Raw genomic sequence first — 22,836 nt, 5'->3', positions numbered from 1 at the left:
CTTTGTCACCCTTTGCTGGTCTTTGAATGGTCTCCCATTCGTCCGGATCTGTGCCAACTCTTTTTGTCAGCCCTTTCTTTTATTTGTATGCTGTCCCGAACCTCTGTAGTTGTCCATGATTGTTTCTTTTGTGGTTTGAAACCCAACTTATCTAAAGCATTAGGTTAGCGCTCTCCTCCTCCCTTCTACCATCCTGCTCATTCTGGAATGCAAACTTTTTCAAAAATCCAGTCAGGAGATGTGAGTATCGCTGGCTGGGCCAAAATTTGATGCCCTTGAACTGAATGGTTTTCTAGGCCGTTTCAGAGGGCATTTCAGTCAACCATATTGTGGATCTGGAGTCACATGTAGGCCAGACCAAGTAAGGATGGCAGATTCTCTTCCCTGAAGAATATTATGAACCAGATAGGCTTTTTACGTCAGTCAACAATGATTTCATTAGACTTTTAATTCCAGATTTTTATTGAATTCAAATTTCACCATCTGCCGTGGTGGGATATGAACCCGGGTTCTCAGAGCATTACCCTGGATTACGAGTCCAACAACAACACCACTGCACCAATTCTGAAACAGACCCACATCAATGGCTTGAAAATGCTTTTAATTGATAGAAGCCTGTTTCAACCACACTCCTGCCATCGTCACTCTACCAACAACATTAAAAGGGATGGGGACATCTGTTTCTTAACTCATGTGGTACCGTTGGGGTTAATAGAAGGAAGCGCAGCTTTGAGGGTTTCTGATATGTAGTCTACGGAAAGTGCACCAGTGATTTCTCAGATATTTAGTCAGTCGTGACCTTGGATTTAAGTGCCCTGACCACATGGACTGACACACAGCCTCCTTGCCGTTTGTCTTGCTGTGAATGCACTGGATTACTCTCCATTAACCCTTCACATCTTCACTTTTTTACTTTCAGAAAGGAAATACCGCCTTGCATATTGCGTCGTTAGCTGGACAAACCGAAGTTGTACATGTCCTAGTAACAAATGGAGCAAATATTAATGCCCAGTCACAGGTAAGTCTATCCTTTAAGACCTGCTGTCTGTCAATGTAATGTGTAGTAAATGTAATATGTATACATGTACCTGTAAATGCATATAATTCTCATATTTGTAAAATACACACAGTCTATTGAAGTTAAAATGCCAATGGTGGGTGCTGGAATCTGTACTGGGAAATTGTGTTTTCCAAACCTGTTATGTTGAGACTGTGGATGTAAAATCATTGGCTGGTAGTGTGGAGCTTCTCCATACATGTTCGCACCATGTCTGACCGTGGTGGTATGTTTTAAATTTACCAGACTGCAGTTGTTATATTGAGAAGGAGCACTTTTTTAATGTCAAGAGGGGAGATAGAAAGGTGAATCCCCAATTTAATTGTGGTACCTACACTCAGGAAGACTTACTGAATCTACAAAGGAAGGTAATTGACGATGTCGAGAGTGAGTTTCAAAATTTTGGGAAAGGAAATTCAGTCAGCTAGAGTTTACCAGTCAGTCTTCAGGTTGCTTTTCGCACTAATGTATGATTGCAATATTTGGAATGTGGCCCACCACAAACTGAGAAACACACGGTTGAAGCCGAATGTGAAGAATTAAATCTGCTGGATGTTATAAAACAGTTCAGATGCATTTTAACATGGATTAATAAAGTGAGGATGCTGTTTGAATCTCATAATTCAACACAACCAGAAAAGCCCCACACTTTCCCTTGAAGCCTGAGTTCAGCCATTGCTTGGTACTAAAGTGGACAATTACAGTTCAACCAGGTGTGGATAAAGTACTGAAAAAGATTTGTACCTTTTTAATTCATTCTAATATCAATTGTTGGAACCTTAATAGCAAAGGAATTGGGTTCTGTTCTAACAGAGCCACGGTGGCCTCCTTGGCTAAATTCCCTGGTCCAGACTCTGTGGAGCCACAAGAGAATCAATACTGAAGTTTTGGCAGTGTTTCTAATAATAATAATAATCTTTATTGTCACAAGTAGGCTTACATTAACACTGCAATGAAGTTATGTGAAAAGCCCCTAGTCGCCACACTGTGGCATCTGTTTGGGTACACAGAGGGAGAATTCAGAATGTCCAAATTACCTAACAGCATGTCTTTTGGGACTTGTGTGAGGAAACCCATGCAGGCACAGGGAGAGTGTGCAGACTGCACACAGACAGTGACCCAAGCAGGTAACCTAACCTGGGGCCCTGGAGCTGTGAAGCAACAGTGCTAACCACTGTGCTACTGTGCATCTAACACTTGTTGCCCTCTGGTGTATCTCCCATTGACAGCTCAGGATTGGTGAATCTCCCCTTCTGATTCTTTAGGGGCACTTCTGAACATGTTGTAATACTTGCCTGTTAAACATTTGGGAGTTCCAGTGCAGCAGGCCTTCATTATAATCTGATCATAGCAGGCATGCACCTCTGACAATGGGTGGTTGTGTGGACCAGCTTTCACACAACCAGCAAAAAGGCCATCGTTTTAAGCTAAGGGTTGGCAGATTTAAAACAGAAATGAGGAGGAATTACTTCACTCAAAGGGTTGTGAATCTTTGGAATACTCTACCACAGAGTGCAGCCAGAACACTAAACAAATTTAAGGAGGAGATAGATAGTAGCGGGATCAAGGGTTATGGGGAATGGGCAGGAAGGTGAATGAGACCAAGATGCGATCAACAATTATATTGAATGGTGGAGCAGGCCCAAGAAGCTAAATTGGCTACTCCTTGTATTATTCCTTGTGTCTGAATAAAGCTCGTAGTCTTATAGTTGAAGAAGATGTTTTGTTTCTATGAGTTTGTTCTCTCTCCAGTGCTTATACTATGTTACATCTTAGCTGCCTGTCTGTGTCCTGCTCACCAGCTCTCGTCCCTGTGAAGAGAGCCGACTTCCTGTTTGTCTATGTGTATATATACATCTCTGGTGCTCCCTCTAGTGTTTACTTAGTTGTAGTGTATTTGCCTTAACCCCTTGTGTATAGACAGTGATGCATATCACTACATCCTCCCTTTTTTCTTTTTACATATTTTCTGTACTTTGTTAAAGAAAATTTTACAAAACAGGTAGATAAGTGATGATATGTACAAGTTGTGATGATATTGATGATTATACAAAGCCAATTAATATTTATGAGTCCAATCTTAATAAAAAACATTTATGCGTTCAAACTTTATGAATTTGTTCAGTTGAGTTGCTTTCTTCTTCTGTTGTTGAAGTGGTGATGTTGATGTTGTCATTTCTTTGTGAACATTGTCAGTGCTCTTGTGTTTAAGTAACCAAGAAGGCATCATGAGGTGTTTGAATGGTCAAATCACTTTGTTGTCTGATTTAGACTTTTTTTTCTATGCTGGTGGTAGCGATTCTTATGTCATCTTTGTTGTCTGACCTGGACTTTTTTCTGTGTTTGCGGTATTGATTCTGTATGACATCTGCCTTGAAAGCTGGTTTGCTTGTTTGTAGTGGAGCAAATGTGAATGTGTGAGATTCGTTGTCATGCCATGATATGTTTGTACTCTTGCCATTGTTTTGAGCTGTACTGTTACATTGTCCTTCATGTGCAGAGTTGTACCATGTCGTACAAGTTGTTGTTTCATTGTTTTTGCTGTTTCTGTCTTTGTTGTTTTCATTGTCGTACTTGTTTTTGTCGTGCTTGTTGTTTCTGTTTTTGTTGTTTTAGTTCTTGTTGCTCCTGTCGTGCTTATTGTTGCTGTTGTTGTCTTTGTTATGCTTGTTGTTGTTGTTTTTGTTGTTCTTGTCGTTTTTATTGCTGTGCTTGTAGTTTTTGTTGTTCTTGTTGTGCTTCTTGTTGCTGTTGTTGCTCTTGTTTCTGTTGTGCTTCTTGTGGTTTTTGTTGTTCTTTTTGCGCTCAATGACTGTTCCGTGTGGATAATTCGAGTCATTCTCAAAGTTATTTGTGTTAGTGTCCTTTGTGGTATTGGATGTTTCATTGAGCGTTTCTTCTTGAGGATTGCGAGAATGATCTGATGTTGCATTGATCTTGGTGGCATAACTCCTTTGTGGTTGATGTGATTACTCTGATTCCTTGGTGCTCCTCTTCTGGAGTCATTTCTGGTTCACTTGAATCATCATTGATTTCTTGGCGCTCCTCTTCTGGAGTCAAAATATTCAAGATTTCATTTTCTTATGGGTAGTTAAGATTAGATGAGGTTTTAATTGATGTGGTCTCACTGGACTCGAATAGTTTCACTTTTTGATTGTTGAGTGCTTCTGTACATACGAGCTGAGATCTGTCAGTCTCGCTGTGATCTTGCACATCTTGTATGTCGATCGCGATCACATTGTCACTATTCTACCGTACAGTGGGTAGACATTCAGTGTCTTGTTGGTTAAATGAGTTGGGTAAACTTTCATAGTCTGCTTCTGGCTGCTCAGATAAGGTTGACAGACCTTCATGGTTTTGTTCATGCATGGACTTCGCTCTGGAGTCTTTAATTGCTTCCATTTTGAAGATTGTCAATGAGCTGTCTCTGGAGGCTTGCGCCGCTCTCTGTGTGGAGTCTTTCATCGCTCTCTGTGTGGAGCCGTGCAGTGTTCTCTCTGTGGAGTCGATCTGTGCTCTCTCAATGGGGCCGTTCAGTACTCGCTGTGAGGCATCGTTTTCTTATTGGGCGTTTGACAGGTTACTGTCATCCAATGTATCGACGATCTGCCATTGCATCATGGTATTGGATTCATCTACCATGAGTAGAGTTGTGTTGAGCTTTATAACCATGGCGCTGATGCTTTTATGATCATCATATCCCAATAACTCAGCCATGTCTGAGTCGTATTTTTCGATAAACAAATCGGCTTCTTTGGTTTCGGATTTGTCATTGTGCTCTTCACTTTGGGTGGTGCAAACTGCTTGTTCCAGGGTGCTGGGAAAGTTATGTTCAACTGCTGGTAGAAGTTCAGGCATTGTTGTGACTTTTGAGGTTAAATTTGTTGGTCTTGTGCCTTTTAAGTGTCTTGTTTGTGATTTTCTTGTATTTCCCCTTTAAGTGGGCATGGTCTGAGTTGTCCGACATCATTTTATTTAAAAATATTTTTATACTCCTTTTTCACAATTTTTCTCCCGAATTTACACCCACCAACAACAAACATAGAACATAGAACAGTACAGCACAGAACAGGCCCTTTGGCCCTCAATGTTGTGCCGAGCCATGATCACCCTACTCAAACCCACATATCCACCCTATACCCGTAACCCAACAACCCCCCCTTAACCTTACTTTTATTAGGACACTACGGGCAATTTATCATGGCCAATCCACCTAACCCGCACATCTTTGGACTGTGGGAGGAAACCGGAGCACCCGGAGGAAACCCACGCACACAGGGGGAGGACGTGCAGACTCCACATAGACAGTGACCCAGCCGGGAATCGAACCTGGGACCCTGGAGCTGTGAAGCATTTATGCTAACCACCATGCTACCCTGCTGCCCCCATGCTACCCTGCTGCCCTACAATAATCAACAACAAATATATCAAACCCCATAACAATAAGAACGATCCCATCCTCCCACCAACCCCCAAACATCAGCCCACATGTCAACATAAACAAATGACAAAAAAGGAAACCCTCCCACCCAACCCCCCCCAACTAATGTTCGATGTTATCCAGTTCTTGAAAGTGCGTAGTAAATAGTGCCATGACTTGTAGAACCCCTCCGAGCTTCCCCTCAGTTCGAACATAACCTTCTCAAGTGTCAAGTATTCCAACAGGTCCCCTCGCCATGCCAGAGCACAGGGTGGAGAGGCCGCTCTCCATCCCAGCAGGATCCGCCTTAGGGCGATCAACGAGGCGAAGGCTATGATATCTGCCTCCGCACCCGTTTCCAACCCTGGCAGATCCGACACCCCGAATATGGCCTCTCGGGGACCCGGGTCTAGTTTCACACGCACCACCTTGGAAATTACCCTAAACACCTCCTTCCAGTACTCCCCAAGCTTTGGACAGGACCAAAACATATGACCGTGATTAGCGGGCCCCCCGCAACGTTCACACATATCTTCTACCCCTTCAAAGAATCGTCTCATCCTCGCCCTCGTGAGGTGTGCTCTGTACACCACCTTCAGCTGTATAAGCCCCAACCTCGCACATGAGGTGGAGGCATTCACTCTCCGGAGCACCTCACACCAGACCCCATCCTCTATAACCACTCCCAACTCTTCCCCCACTTTGCTTTGATCCCCTCCAGTGGGGCCTTACCCTTTCCCAACATAGCTCTGTACACCGCTGACACTGTCCCCTTCTCCAGTCCCCTTGCCATCAGCACCTCCTCCAGCAACGTGGAAGCCGGTTCCTCCGGGAAGCTCTGTATCTCCTTCCTGGCAAAGTCCCGAACCTGCATAAACCTAAACACTTCTCCCTGCTCCAGCCCATACTTCGATTCCAGCTCCCTCAATCCTGCAAATCAACTCCGAAGAAACAAATCTTTTAGCGTCTTAATCCCTTTCTCTTCCCATTTCCGAAAGCTTCCGTCCCACCTCCCTGGCTCAAATCTGTGGTTCTCCCGAATCGGCATTTCCCTCGACCCTGCCCCCAACCCGAAGTGTTGGTGAAACTGCCTCCGAATTCTCAATGAAGCTATTATTATCGGACTCCCTGAGTATTTCCCCGGAGCTATCGGGAGTGGCGCTGTTGCTAATGCTTTCAGCCCCGACCCCCTGCACAAACTCTCCTCCATTCTGACCCACTGGGAATCAAACCCTCTGACCCAGCTCCGCAGCTTCTCCACATTCGCCTCCCAGTAATAGTACATCAGGTTCGGGAGACCCATACCCCCTGGCTGCCTTCCCCTCTGTAGCAGCACCTTCCTCACTCTGGCCACCTTCCCTCCCCATATGAACGAGGTAATCCTTCCCTCAATCTCCCTGAAAAAAGACTTTGGCAGGAAAATCGGTAGGCATTGAAAAATAAACAGAAATCGCGGCAACACATTTATTTTAACCCCCTGTACCCAACCCGCCAGTGACAGAGGAAGACCATCCCACCTTGCCAGATCGGCTTTCACTCTCCCCACCAAACTAGTGATGTTGTATCTGCGAAGCCTTCCCCACTCCCGGGCAACCTGCACCCCCAGATACCTAAAGTGAGTCCCTGCCCTACAGAATGGCAGCCCTCCCACCCCTGCCCCACCCCCGGCCGAGACACCACAAAATACTCACTCTTGTCCAGGTTCAGCTTGTACTCCGAGAAATACCCAAATACTCGCAGTAACTTCAATATTCCTCCTAACGATGCACTGGGTTCCGACACATACAGCAGCAAGTCATCGGCATATAAGGACATCCGAGGCTCTGTGTCTCCCCACCCCCCCCCCCCCCACACTATTCCTTACCATGCTGTTCTGTGCTGTATTTTTTATGTTCTATGCTCCCGAACGTCTTAATGCGATGGCCAATGGCTCAATCGCAAGTGCAAACAGCAGGGGGGGACATAGGACATCCCTGCCTCGTCCCACGGTGGAGAGAAAAGTATCTCAAACTGATATTGTTTGTGTGGACACTCGCCTTCGGCTCCTTATATAATAGCTTTACCCAGTTCACAAATTTTGGTCCAATCCCAAACCGCTCCAGCACTGCCATCATGTACCCCCTTTCTACCCGATCAAACCCCTTCTCGGCGTCCAATGCCACAGCCACCTCTGTTTCCTTCCCTTCCGCCGGTGCCATAACCACGTTCAAAACCCTCCTAATATTCGAAAACAGCTGTGTCCCTTTCACGAACATCATCTGATCCTCACCTATCATCTTCGGGAGGCACTCCTACAGCCTACCCGCCAGTACCTTCACCAACAATTGTTCACAATTTACATAGATGATTTGGAGTTGGGGACCAAGGGCAATGTGTCCAAGTTTGCAGACGACACTAAGATGAGTGGTAAAGCGAAAAGTGCAGAGGATACTGGAAGTCTGCAGAGGGATTTGGATAGGTTAAGTGAATGGACTAGGGTCTGGCAGATGGAATACAATGTTGACAAATGTGAGGTTATCCATTTTGGTAGGAATAACAGCAAACGGGATTATTATTTAAACAATAAAATATTAAAGCATGCTGCTGTGTAGAGAGACCTGGGTGTGCTAGTGCATGAATCACAGAAAGTTGGTTTACAGGTGCAACAGGTGATTAAGAAGGTAAATGGAATTTTGTCCTTCATTGCTAGAGGGATGGAGTTTAAGACTAGGGAGGTTATGTTGCAATTGTATAAGGTGTTAGTGAGGCCACACCTGGAGTATTGTGTTTTGTTTTGGTCTCCTTACTTGAGAAAGGACGTACTGGCACTGGAGGGTGTGCAGAGGAGATTCACTAGGTTAATCCCAGAGCTGAAGGGGTTGGATTATGAGAAGAGGTTGAGTAGACTGGGACTGTACTCGTTGGAATTTAGAAGGATGAGGGGGGATCTTATCGAAACATTTAAAATTATGAAGGGAATAGATAGGATAGATGCGGGCAGGTTGTTTCCACTGGCGGGTGAAAGCAGAACTAGGGGGCATAGCCTCAAAATAAGGGGAAGTAGATTTAGGACTGAGTTTAGGAGGAACTTCTTCACCCAAAGGGTTGTGAATCTATGGAATTCCTTGCCAGTGAAGCAGTTGAGGCTCCTTCATTAAATGTTTTTAAGGTAAAGATAGATAGTTTTTTGAAGAATAAAGGGATTAAGGGTTATGGTGTTCGGGCCGGAAAGTGGAGCTGAGTCCACAAAAGATCAGCCATGACCTCATTGAATGGCGGAGCAGGCTCGAGGGGCCAGATGGCCTACTCCTGCTCCTAGTTCTTATGTTCTTATGTTCTAATACCTTTGCGTCCACATTCAGAAGTGATATGGGCCTATACGACCCACACTCTGTCGGATCCTTATCCTTATTAAGCAACAGTGAAATTGATGCCTGCCCCAAGGTTTGCGGCAGCACTCCATTCCCTATTGCCTCTTCAAACATCCCCACCATCAGGGGTGCCAACTTATCCTTTAATTTTTTGTAATATTCCACCGGAAACCCATCCGGCCCTGCCACCTTCCTCGATTGCATCCTCCCAGTCGCATCTTTTATCTCCTGCTCCACTATTGCTCCTTCTAATGTAGCCCTGTCCCCCTCCCCTAGCCTTGGGTACTCCAACCCATCTAGAAATTCCTGCATCTCACGGTCTCCCCCGGGTGGCTCTGACCTGTACAACCTCTCGTAAAACTCCTCAAAAACCTTGTTAATCAGCTCCGGAGCCACCACCAACTTCCCGGCCCTATCCCTTACCTGAAAAATTTCCCTTGCCGCTGCCTCCCTCTGGAGCTGACCTGCTAACATACCCCACCCCGCCTTATCTCCATGTTCATAAACTGCACCCCTTGCTCGTCTCAGTTGGCGCACCGCCTTCCTGGTGGATAGTCGGTCGAAGCTCGCCTGTAGTTCCTTCCTCTTTTCCAGCTTCACTGGGTCCCCATCCTCTGCATAACTCCTATCTACCTCCAACATCTCATCTATTACTCTCTGCTGCTCCAACCTCTCCTCTTTGTCCACCCTGGCCTTGAACAAAATTACCTCACCCCTCACCATCACCTTTAGAGCCTCCCAGATGACTGCCCTCGACACCTCACCCATGCAGTTGAATCTTACATATTCCTTAATTACCTTTTCAATTCTCTCACAGAACACTTGGTTCCCCAAAAGCCCCACATCCAGTTTCCATCCCGGCCTCTGCGCTACCCCCTTCTCCAGCACCATATCCACCCAATGCGGAGCATGATCTGACACGGCAATTGCAGAGTATTCCAACGCCTTAACTCCAGCCAGCAAAGCCTTCCCCACCACAAAAAAGTCAATCCGCGAGTATACCTTATGGACTGCTGAGAAAAACGAGTACTCTCGTTCCCTCGGGTGCAGGAACCTCCAAGGGTCCACCCCTCCCATTTCCAGCCAGTGCTTTTGCCCCCTCCTCATGGGACCAGCGAGCGCGGCCGTGACCTGTCCAACCTTGGCTCTTGCACCAAGTTCCAGTCCCCCCCCACAATCAGCTCGTGTGTGTCCAAGTCCAAGTTGGGAATGGCCCCAAACACCTTCCTCGCGAATCCCACATCATCCCAATTGGGACCATATACACTTACCAGCGCTACCTGCCCCTGCCACAATCACATATCTACCCCCCCCTGATCTGCCACCACCTTTTCCACCTGGAAGCGAACTCTTTTGCTGACCATTACCGCTACCCCTCGAGCCCTTCCGTCAAATCCAGAGTGAAACAGCTGACTAACCCAGCCCTTTTTAAGTCTCATCTGGTCCTTCACCCTCAAGCGAGTCTCTTGCAGCATTGCCACATCGGTTTTCAAACTTTTAAGATGCATAAGCACCCGTGACCTCTTGACCGGACCTCTTAGCCCTCTCACGTTCCACATGATTATCCTTACTGGGGGGGTCTCTCACCCCGTCTATCTTTCTTATCCACCATCATCATACCCCCGGGCCCTGCCCCATAAGCCTGACCCGCCCCTGTCAATTGTTAACATTGAACCCCTCCCCCCCCCCCCCTCCTGAGAACCCCCCCTACATTTCCCCCTGAAACAACTTCCCCCCACCACCACCCCTCACTCGCCTCGTAGGCCCATTGAAGCCTGCTATTCAGGCTCCAACATCCGCAGTCCTCCTCTCCCCTCACCTCCGTTCACTAGCTAACTTTAGCTAGCTAGTGCGGGTGGCTCCCCCCCCCCCGCCAAGACATATCATCCCCTTCCACCCAGTCCCAGAGGAAGAAACAAAACAAACCCAACAATCCAACCCCTACAATTCACTAATATAACATTGAACCGTCACAACACAGAACGCCAGTCAACCCACCATTAACTTGAACTCTGTAACGCAAAGAGGTGTAAATTACAATACAAATCCGTAAAAAGAAAGTTATAATATTTATACATTTTCTGGCTGTTCAAACAGTCCACAGTCCGCTCTTCACGTCTGTCCCAAGCATTCTGCCTTCACGAACACATCAGCCGCATCCACTGTCTCAAAATAAAAGTCTTTGCCCTTATACGTTACCCTCAACCTCGCTGGGTACACCATACCAGATCGCACCCCCTTCTTGTGCAACATCACCTTCACTCGCCCAAACGCCGCTCGTCTTTTTGCCAACTCCACCGTCAAGTCCTGGTAGATCCGAACCGCAGTCCCATCCCATAGCACCTCATGCCTCTGCTTCGCCCAGCTTAATACCTTCTCCTTCATGCCAAACTTATGTAAGCAGATAATTACTGCCCTTGGCGGCTCGTTCACTTTGGGCTTCGGACTTAATGACCGATCAGCTCGGTCTAGCTCGTACCGGGAGGGGTTCTCACCCACCCCCATCAGCTCCGCCAACTTCTTAGCGACATATTGTGTTGGCCTTGGGCCCTCTGTCCCTTCGGGCAAGCCCACAATTCTCAAATTGTGCCGCCTTGAGCGGTTTTCCAAGTCTTCAAGCTTTGCTCGGAGTCCTCTGTTAACCTCCACAACCTTCCGCAGCTCATCCTCCATCGAAGTGACCTGGTCGCTGTGTCGTGACACGGCCTCTTCCACTTCCTTCATCTCGCCCTGCTCTCTCACCTCGGCCGATGCCTTTGCCATCGCCACCTCCACCGGGGCGATTGCCTCAACCACCAGTGACTTCAATGCGACCGCCGTCTCCTTCCTCAAGGCCTCCATGTGTCTCGCAAACTGTTTTTCCAGCTCCCCCGCCATCACCTCGGTCATCTTCTCCAGCGTAAGTAGTGCGGCCTCGCTTTGCAGTTCGGCTTCCGCCATCCTGTCAACAGTTTTATTCGTCTTCTCCTTCAGCGGCGAACCCGCATTTCCTCCTTTCTTCGACGCTACTTTTTGCATCCCTTAGCGGCTTATTATTTTTTACTTTCTTTCTCTTCTCCGCTCTCCCCCTCCACCCTCCTGTCCTTCATCAATCTGAATTATTCTTTTTTCTTTTGAAAAAAAAAAGGGGAAGAGAAAAAAACCTTCTCCAAACTTCCTTAAATCTTCAAATCTTCTTTCTTTCTCCACAGTACTCATCCAGAGTGCCCCTGGGACCAGGCTTCAGTCTTCTTTCTTCCTCCTAGGTGGGAGCCGTCCGATATGGGACACCCCACTTACATCGTGTCCTGCCACCTCGGCCTCCTCGTAGCTCCGCCCCTGCTGCTTTGGTCTAGCCGCGGCGGTGGGCCCAGCGCCTCAGCCCCCACCGCCCGACACCCGTGTGAGGTTCTTCGCGACGGCCCCAGAGGCCGACAATAATCGGGGGGAGTGCGCTGAAACTCGGGGATTTCCCCGAAATTGCCGCGACTCGTGGCCACCAGCGGTAGCTCTTCATGCTGCGGCCGCTCTGCGCGCCTACACCACCGGAAGTCTTTGTCCGACGTCATGACGCTCGTGACGTAAAGTGTAGGAATCGATTGCACAAGCGCAAATCGATTTTCCTTTACTGTGCGCTTTTTCGTAAATTGCACATGTGCATCCCTCTTCGAGCTGTGCGCTCTTTTTATTCAACTGTGCATGCGCCTGTGGTTTCCTGCACATTCGCAGACCCAGATTTGCGTCTTTTGTTTTCGGGCAGTTTGAAATGTGCTCAGATGCCATTTTAACTTCTTCAGAGCCGTGGAAAAGAACTTTTTCGGCATTTTTTCTTGTTAAGAACTTAAAGTTATTTTTTTCTTGCGATCTGCACTTGCCAATCGCGATTTCCAGCATTAAACCTTTCTGTTCTGCTGATTGTTTGCGTTTCGCCACACTCATTCCCTGTGCAATTTGGTCTCTGAGCATTAAATGTCTTAAAGCATTGTTACTGGTGTTACAGTAATCTTCAATTTTTTTAAGAATTATTTCTAATTTGGTGTTGTCTTCACCTTTCAAGTAATTAAAGGCAGTTATAGATTTCTCTGGCTTCATGCCCTGCTATTAGAAGTGCTATTTTCATTTCTTCTGAGGCCGTGGTCAACTCATTAGCTACAATATATAGTTTGAACGTTTGTTTAAAGATTTTCCATCTATGACTTAAATTACCAGTTGTTTTCAGCTGCGGTGGAGTTCCAACGAGTTTCATCGACTCAGCGAAGTCTCCCCACGTACGGGTTTTCTTCTGTTTTCAATCTTGCTTTCTCTGCATTTTGTGTAACCTTCCAGTAAGCATTCTGAAGCCACCTGGTACCATGCATTATTCCTTGTGGCTGAATAAGCTCATAGACTTATAGTTGAAGTAGATGCTTTATTTCTATGAGTTTGTTATCTCTCCAGCTCTGATACTATGTTACATCTGAGCTGCCTGTCTGTGTCCTGCTCACCAGCTGCTGTTCCTGTGAAGAGAGCCAACTTCCTGTTTATCTATGTATATATAAATCTCTGGTGCTCCCTAGTGGTTACTTAGTTGTAGTGTATTTACCTTAACCCCTTGTGTATATACCGTGATGCATATCACTACACTCCTGCTTCTAGTTCTTATTTTATTTACTATCAATATTAGTCTCATGGATGAAGAAGAAATATTGTAAACAACATAAATGATTCATACAGTACATTGCAAGAGCTGAGCATTTTGTTGTACTACTCTCTCTGCTGCCCCCTCTTTTGGGGAGGTGTAAATACAGTTGTTCAGAAATGGTTGCTTGTAGCTGAGCAAGTGTCAGTCTTGCTCAGTGCGATACAGAACAGAAAGGTGACGATGAGGCTAGGATACTATTCTTTTTTTACATTTTGTTTAGAAGCTTAAAGAAGGAAGAACATTGTGACGTATTTTTGGAATTTGCCAAGTTGATTTGAGGAAATTGGAACAATTTGAAAGATTTCTCAATGCGCGTGACTTATTCAAGCACACAGCTATGTGTTCATCCATCCCAGATGTTTCAGGGCTGTCCTGCAATTCAGTGTTTGTCCTGGGTCTGGCCTTCTGGGGATGTGTTTTGCCTCAGAGATTTGCCCTCACTGCAAACATGTTTTTGTGCATGTGTTGGCTGTGACAGGTTAGTGTTCTCGGGGACTGTCCAGCGTGCTCCCCCCCCCCCCCCCCCCCCACCCCTCCAGACCACAACCACCCCCTCACCCATAGACATGAGCCTCACCAGAACCCCTCCCCCACCCCTCAATGTCCAAGTGTTCCTTTTTTTTGTCCAGAGTTGGTCACCTTGGTACATAATTGAAAAAATGGCACTTGAAGACATTGGGGGAATTCAACTCAACAATGAGAACTGGTGCAGTTACAAATGAAGGTCACATATGTGGCTGAAAGCAAATGAAATAGGAGCCAAGGAAATGTTTTCTTCATTTTTTAGGGGCCAAATGCGTTTGGTGTTTTGATGTTGCGTTTGATGTTGCCCGCAAGATCCCAGAACTGTGGAAAATTCTGAAATTAATGAAATTCTGGACTCATGACATAACTAAGAAGGAACTTGCAGTGAGTTAAACCTGACAACGGAGTATACGGTCGGCGCAACATCGAGGGCCGAAGGGCCCGTACTGCGCTGTAATGTTCTATGTTCTATGTTCTATATTCATTCAACTATATCAACTACTCAAAGATTGAAAAGATTGGGAGTAATCGGTGGAGTGTCAGAAAGCATTTAAGAAGTGTAAGAAGTACTGACTGATGGAGCTATGCTGATCCACAATGATCTCAAAGAAACAATGAGATTTAGCATACAATGCCTCATCACGGGTGTTAAGTGTGCTGGCACGACACATAATAGAATGGAGAGGCCTGTAGCACAAGTTTCATCTGTCTTAACATCAAAATTACTTACAAGTTGAGGAAGAGGCATTAGCAATCGCGAATGTTGTTGCTAAGTATCACAAATACTTGTGAGATAGTAAGCTCACTTTGCTATACTGACCAACCAAGTCCTTACCATCATATTTGGTTCAAATAAACCAGGACAATCACTAGCGGCAGCACAGCTTCAGAGATGGGCAATGATTTTGATGGACTTTGAGTCCCACATTAAAAACCGTAAGTCAGCAGATCTTGCAAACTCGAGCATTCCTTTGAAATTTCCCATTTGATTCATTTGCAGCCACTGAGTTAGCTGTGAACTATTTTACACTCATAAATAACATGCCAGGGTCTGCCAGAGAAATGAGGGAAGTGACCTCACAAAGAAGTGGTGCTCAGTAAAGGGTTTGATTATGTCATGAATGGTTGGCCCAACGGGTGTAGAAATGAACTGATTGTCGATCAAGACTGCCTCCTCATGGGGTTTAAGAGTCATTACTCCACAAAGATTTAGAGAGACATTGTTAGAGGAATTTCATCAAGAGCTCAGAGGGAAAGTCTGAATGAAAGCAATAGCACAAAAGCTAACCAACGGTAAATGGAGATATTTTAGTTGGTGAAAGGATGTGGCTCAGAATGAGAAATGATCCAACCCATGTTCCTTTCATTCCATGGTCAAACACGAGAAAACCGGGGACAGGTATACAGGTTGATTTATTTGAGGTGGAAGGGAAAAAGTACCTATTTTGATGGCTTATCTCTATTGTTAGTGAATAAATGCTGAGGCCATGCCAATACCACAAGTCCCAAAGCTAATGACGTTTTGAGTTGATTTGTAGTTTATGTGTTGCCAAAGTTGTTGATGCCAGATTATTGTGTTCCATTTATGTCAGAATAGTTTGAAATATTTGAGTTAGAATGGAGTCAAACACATTTGAATCCCACCCTATGACCCAGAACCAAATGGTGCTGCAGAAAGAAGTCTACAGATTGCGAAGTGGTCTTCACAGAAATATTTGCTCAGTGATCAGCTGTGCTGCAGTTTCCTGTCAACACAGACTCAACAATTCTCTGTTCTCTCGTGGAATAACGCTGCAGTCTACTCCACGTTGCTGACCTCACAAGTTTGTATTTAAACATGTTCCTAGGACAAGGTTCAGTTTGCCTCAGGCTGATGTCAGTCAGAAAGTAAAAGAAAAGCAAGACAAAGTGAAGATAAGTCATAAAACTTAGTTCAATGCCGGCTGAAGGTCGTGTTGAAAAACCAGCAAGATGAGAAGAAGCATGTGATTGGAGGTGTTGTAAACAGACGAGATGCATTCACACATCACGTGAAGATTGGAGAGAGACTTGATCATTGCAATGAAGGTTATTTGCTTGAAAGAAGAAATTTGACAAAGGGAGAGCACGATAAACCTCCTGTAATCCAAATTCCTCAGTGAAAGTCCAAAAGAAACTGCACGTTTTCTGGTCTCAATGAATCCAGAGCAAAGTGAATCAGGGTGGCTGGAGATAAATAAATCAATTAGCACAACCCCAACCATTAATTGGTGTTGATAGTCAAAATCAAAATTCAGGTTTGGCACAGTCCAGGATGGCGAGAGAGTAACGTTGAACTGATGGAAATGGAAGGAAATAATCTGGCAGAATGAAGAGGCCAGATAGGTTAATTGAAAGTATATAGGGAGGAAGAAGAAAAAATTGATAATTGCTGAAAAGAGAGAAATGTGGCTGAAACTCATTGTCTTGCATTCAACAGGACAAAGACCAGAATGCCAAATTTCAGACAATCACAACCATTTATGTTCCTTCGGAAAGGATGCTGATTGGTTGGACATTGACTCTGATTGGAATGGAGAAAGCAGCGGGGAATTATAGGCTCCACATGTTTCTGCTTAATTCAGAAAAGATGCAAGGCTTGAACATAAGGGCAGCACGGTAGCATTGTGGATAGCACAATTGCTTCACAGCTCCAGGGTCCCAGGTTCGATTCAGGGTTGGGTCACTGTCTGTGCGGAGTCTGCACATCCTCCCCTTGTGTGCGTGGGTTTCCTCCGTGTGCTCCGGTTTCCTCCCACAGTCCAAAATGTGCAGGTTAGGTGGATTGGCCATGATAAATTGCCCTTAGTGTCCAAAATTGCCCTTAGTGTTGGGTGTCGTTACTGGGTTATGGGGATAGGGTGGAGGTGTTGACCTTGGGTAGGGTGCTCTTTCCAGGAGCTGGTGCAGATTCGATGGGCCAAACGGCCTCCTTCTGCACTGTAAATTCTATGAAAACTATAATATTGCTTTTGTTTACAGATAGCGAGTCCGTGTGTAGAAATTAAGCTCACTTCTAGCAAGTGTAAATGAGCCACATAACCAGCTGGTTATCTTAAATTGGTTGTTAGTGTTGTTAATCACGCAGAATCATGATGTTTTATTTTGGATTTTGCAAGCATGGGCTGTTTGAATATGGCCTGTATTCTGCTGATTCCAAACAACCAGAGAAACTTATTTGATTTGATCAGCCAATCACTGAGACATATGGCTTATGTTCCTGGCACCACACAGGCACTGAAAATCATAGACGACTTTGCTCAAATGTATGGAAGGCAGAACTTCTGTTTGGACTGACAGCAGTATCCTGTTTGTGATATTACAATCCCGCACCCAACAATGGTTAGAATGCAGGACAGGAACCCCAATATTTTACTTTAATTTTGTAAGATGTGAAAGGATACCTCGCTCCAGGAGTGATTTCACGCCAAAGAAAGGACATGGTCAATTAAAACAAACCTTCTTACTAACATAGTATAAAAATATCTTTAATATCGCACGAGAAAAATACCTTACAATTACCCCTTACAAATGCAAATCAATACAGTGACACAACAGAACAATGTAGGATCTGTAGCTGAAGTCTTCAGAAACTCTGGCTGTATTTCTTCAGAAGCTGCTTCTCAGCTTGTTTCAGCTCCCCTTCCAGCCACATAATTCTGAACTGCTTGGAAAGAAACTGCTAATCTATCTACAGACATATCTATCTGAACTGCAGTGAGAGCAGATACTTGACTTCTGCTCACATCCCAATCTAAAACTCCTTGAACAGATTTTCTGCTAAATGGCAAGTACCTTAGCTCTTCCCATTAACTGCACTGTCTTACCGAGCTGAAACAGAATGTATCTAATTAACTCTGCAGGGAACCCCCTTAATCCAAACAAAACACCATTAGCCCAAGCTTTTACAATGTCTTAATTGCACCTCTGGCTCCCAAACTGTTTCAAATCAGGATTCTGTAAAAACACTACTGCAGCAGTCATGCACACACTAACCCAGGCTTTTAACCCTTACTGCACCATGACTGCAGCAGTTTACCATTCCTTAAACAACCGTGCAGGTTGACGCATGCAAGGAACCGAAAAACAACGTCACATTCTACCCCTGCCCTATTTCTTAATTACCCGTGTACTAAGTTCCGTGTCCTTGTCTTACACTGCTATTCCTCCCATTCCCCCCCCCTGCACTTACTGCTGACATTCAATTTTCCTTGAAGAAGTCTATGAACGGCTGTCACCTCCGGGCGAACCCCTGAATTGAACCTCTCAAGGAGAACTTAACCTTTTCCAGCCTGCGAAACCCTGCCATGTCACTGACCCACGCTCCCGACTTTGGGGGCTCCGAGTCTCTCCATCCCAGCAAAATCTGTCCCCGGGCCACCAGGGAGGAGAAGGCCAGAACATCGGCCTCCCTCCCCCATGGGGCCCCGGATCTTCCAGTAACCCAAATATTGCCAATTCTGGACTCAAAGTCACCTTCTCTTACAGGACCTTTGATATAATGTCCTCAAATCCCTGCCAGAATCCCCTCAACTTCGGGCACACCCAGAACATACATACATGATTCGCCGGGCTTCCCCCCACAGCGTCCGCACCTATACACTTCCTCCCAAAATCCACTCATCCGGGCTACCGTCATGTGGGCCCTTATCCTGTAGTCCCCTCGGGGAGGCGAGGAAAGCTTGGAGCATGCCTCCGAACAAAGTCCCGTACCTGTAGGTACCGAAACCCATTCCCACCTGGCAACGCAAACTCCTCTAATGCCTCCAAGCTCGGGAAACCCTCCTCAATGGAGAGATCCCCAAATCATACTGTCATTGTTATTGACCAATAGCGTGACTGCCTTTTTAGAAACTTAAATAAGGAAGAGTGCGGTTGCTGATGAAACATGCTTTTTGTGACGGATGTGTCAGTCGCCAAGCTGGACACACAGGGTTCAATTTTGTTCTAAAGAAATCTCGCTCTAAAAGTTCTGCACCAATATAAGCACGGAAAACCCTGGCTGATGAACTTCATCCATGAGTGGAATTCAAGATATGTTGCTTTGCTTAATTGGCAAATATAAATATGTATATATATCTGTACAGAGGCAGAAAGTAAGTAAGATCCTATAACTGCTCAATGCAAAGCTATTTCTTCGTTGCTAATGTATTTAATTCTGTGTTTAAATTAAAGTTTGTTTTCCTGTAAAAGCTGTCTGCTGCTCAATGTTATCACTCCCGTGACACAGTAACCTTTCCTCACAGTTATCCAAAATAAGAAGCTGTGTTCTCGTCCAGAATCCCATTACAGATTGGGAGTTCTCCTTCCTGGACCCAGAACATTTTCCAGGAAAGTGATGTGTAAAAGTATCTACTGCTACACAGATCATTGATGGATTTGTGAATGATTATTCTGTCAGATAAATCTGAGCTGTACTTTGTGCTGTACAGAGAGTGAGTTTTTGAAGACCTAGAATCAAACAGCAACTTGCACACTGAAAAGTGACATATTTTCAATCGGAGTAATTTGCAAGATTCTGTGGAAAAAAATTTGACTTGGAAAATACATCCATTTTTTGACCAGAAGAATTTGACAATTCATTTAATTTATATGGTTTTCAGCAGGGCAAATTTTGCAAGAAAACACTGTGTTCAAATACAATATGTGGAGTCGCTTCAGCTCCCAAAGATTCAACCCTCATGGACAGCCCACACCCCAGTGTGTGTGTACAGCTCACTCCCCAGTGTGTGTGTACAGCTCACACCCCAGTGTGTGTGTACAGCTCACTCCCCAGTGTGTGTGCACAGCTCACTCCCCAGTGTGTGTGTACAGCTCACTCCCCAGTGTGTGTGCACAGCTCACTCCCCAGTGCGGGTCTACAGCCCACATTATAGTGTGTGTGTACTGCCCAATCCCAAGTGTATGTGTGCAGCCCACTCCCCATTGTGTGTGTGCAGCCCACTCCCCAGTGTGTGTGTACAGACAGCACCCCAGTACGTGTGTACAGCCCACACGCCAGTGCATATTTACACAGCCCATTCCCCAGTCCATGTGTGTACAGCCCACTCCCCAGTGCAGATGTACAGCCCATACCCCAGTAATGGCAGTACATGTGTTCAGCCCACTCTCCACTGAATGTGTCCAGCCCACTCTCCACTGAATGTGTACAGCCCACTGGCAGTGAGTGTGTACAGCCCACTGGCAGTGAGTGTGTACAGCCCACTGGCAGTGAGTGTGTACAGCCCACTGGCAGTGAGTGTGTACAGCCCACTGGCAGTGAGTGTGTACAGCCCACTGGCAGTGAGTGTGTACAGCCCACTGGCAGTGAGTGTGTACAGCCCACTGGCAGTGAGTGTGTACAGCCCACTGGCAGTGTGTGTGTACAGCCCACTGGCCGTGCGTGTGCACAGCCCACTGGCCGTGCGTGTGCACAGCCCACTGGCCGTGCGTGTGCACAGCCCACTGGCCGTGCGTGTGTACAGCCCACTGGCAGTGCGTGTGTACAGCCCACTGGCAGTGCGTGTGTGCAGCCCCTGGCAGTGCATGTGTGCAACCCCTGGCAGTGCATGTGTACAGCACTGGCAGTGCATGTGTACTGCCGATTTCCCAGTGCGTGTGTACAGCCCACTCCAAGAGTGAGTGTACGACCCGCACCCCAGTGCTGACAGTGCTTGTGTTCACCCCACTCTCCACTGAATGTGTCCAGCCCACTGACAGTGCGTGTGTACAGCCCACTGACAGTGCGTGTGTACAGCCCACTGGCAATGTGTGTCTACAGCCCACTGGCTGTGTGTGTGTCCAGCCCACTGGCAGTGCGTGTGTACAGCCCACTGGCAGTGCGTGTGTCCAGCCCACTGGCAGTGCGTGTGTACAGTCCACTGGCTGTGTGTGTGTACAGTCCACTGGCTGTGTGTGTGTCCAGCCCACTGGCAGTGCGTGTGTCCAGCCCACTGGCAGTGCATGTGACCAGCCCACTGGCAGTGCGTGTGTGCAGCCCCTGGCAGTGCATGTGTGCAACCCCTGGCAGTGCATGTGTACAGCACTGGCAGTGCATGTGTACTGCCGATTTCCCAGTGCGTGTGTACAGCCCACTCCAAGAGTGAGTGTACGACCCGCACCCCAGTGCTGACAGTGCTTGTGTTCACCCCACTCTCCACTGAATGTGTCCAGCCCACTGACAGTGCGTGTGTACAGCCCACTGACAGTGCGTGTGTACAGCCCACTGGCAATGTGTGTCTACAGCCCACTGGCTGTGTGTGTGTCCAGCCCACTGGCAGTGCGTGTGTACAGCCCACTGGCAGTGCGTGTGTCCAGCCCACTGGCAGTGCGTGTGTACAGTCCACTGGCTGTGTGTGTGTACAGTCCACTGGCTGTGTGTGTGTCCAGCCCACTGGCAGTGCATGTAACCAGCCCACTGGCAGTGCGTGTGTACAGCCCACTGGCTGTGTGTGTCTACAGCCCACTCCCAGAGCGAGTGTACGGCCCGCATTCCAGTGCTGACAGTGCATGTGTTCACCCCACTCTCCACTGAATGTGTCCAGCCCACTGGCAGTGTGTGTGTACAGCCCGCTGGCAGTGCGTGTGTACAGCCGATCTGCAGGTGGGTGTGTGCAGCCGATCTCCCAGTCGGTGTGTGCAGCCGATTTCCCAGTGCATGTGTACAGCCCACTCCCCAGAGCGTGTGTACGGCCCACTCCCCAGAGCGTGTGTACGGCCCACCACCCAGTGCGTGTGTACGGCCCACTCCCCAGAGCGTGTGTACGGCCCACTCCCCAGAGCGTGTGTACGGCCCACTCCCCAGTGTGTGTGTACAGCTTACTCCCCAGTGTGTGTGTACAGCTCACTCCCCAGTGTGTGTGTACAGGTCACTCCCCAGTGTGTGTGTACAGCTCACTCCCCAGTGTGTGTGTACAGCTCACTCCCCAGTGTGTGTGTACAGCCCACTCCCCAGTGGGTGCGTAAAGCTCGCTTGCCAGTGTGTGCGTTTAGCGCATTCCACAGTGTGTGTTTCCAGCCCACTCCCCAGTGCTTGTGTACAGCCCACACCCCACTGCATATGTATACAGCGCATTCCCCACTCCATCTGCATAGAGCCCAGTCCATGTGTGTACAGCCCATTCCCCAGTGCGGGTGTACAGCCCATTCCCCAGTGCGGGTGTACAGCCCACTCCCCAGTGCTTGTGTACAGCCCACACCCCACTGCATATGTATACAGCGCATTCCCCACTCCATCTGAGCACAGCCCATTCCCCAGTCCATGTGTGTACAGCCCATTCCCCAGTGCGGGTGTACAGCCCATTCCCCAGTGCGGGTGTACAGCCCATTCCCCAGTGCGGGTGTACAGCCCATTCCCAGTGCGGGTGTACAGCCCATTCCCCAGTGCGTGTGTACAGCTCACTCCCCAGTGCGGGTGTACAATCCACACCCCAGTGCTGACAGTGCATGTGTTCACCCCACTCTCCACTGAATGTGTACAGCCCACTGGCAGTGTGTGTGTGTACATCCCACTGGCAGTGTGTGTGTGTACATCCCACTGGCAGTGTTTGTGTACATCCCACTGGCAGTGTTTGTGTACAGCCCACTGGCAGTGTGTGTGTACAGCCAACTGGCAGTGTGTGTGTGTACAGCCCACTGGCAGTGTGTGTGTGTACAGCCCACTGGCAGTGTGTGTGTGTACAGCCCACTGGCAGTGTGTGTGTACAACCCACTGGCAGTGTGTGTGTGTACAGCTCACTGGCAGTGTGTGTGTGTACAGCCCACTGGCAGTGTGTGTGTGTACAGCCCACTGGCAGTGTGTGTGTGTACAACCCACTGGCAGTGTGTG

The 22,836-nt window shown here is 47.2% G+C and overlaps 1 protein-coding gene across 42 annotated transcripts in view; it reads left to right on the top strand.

The window, feature by feature from the left end:
• ank3b (ankyrin 3b) overlaps positions 1-22,836 on the top strand; it is an 888,954-nt gene that overhangs the window by 622,897 nt on the left and 243,221 nt on the right. For all 42 annotated transcript variants that reach the window (XM_038773874.1, XM_038773871.1, XM_038773899.1 and 39 more), the window contains exon 4: positions 920-1,018. In XM_038773874.1, coding sequence (XP_038629802.1) covers positions 920-1,018 — 99 coding nt within the window. The remainder of the gene's footprint in view (positions 1-919; positions 1,019-22,836) is intronic.

The sequence above is a fragment of the Scyliorhinus canicula genome, chromosome 16 (assembly GCF_902713615.1).
Source record: "Scyliorhinus canicula chromosome 16, sScyCan1.1, whole genome shotgun sequence".
NCBI lineage: Eukaryota > Metazoa > Chordata > Chondrichthyes > Carcharhiniformes > Scyliorhinidae > Scyliorhinus > Scyliorhinus canicula.
The sequence above is the reverse complement of the archived record's forward strand: the minus strand, read 5'-3'. Positions and strand labels throughout refer to the sequence as shown.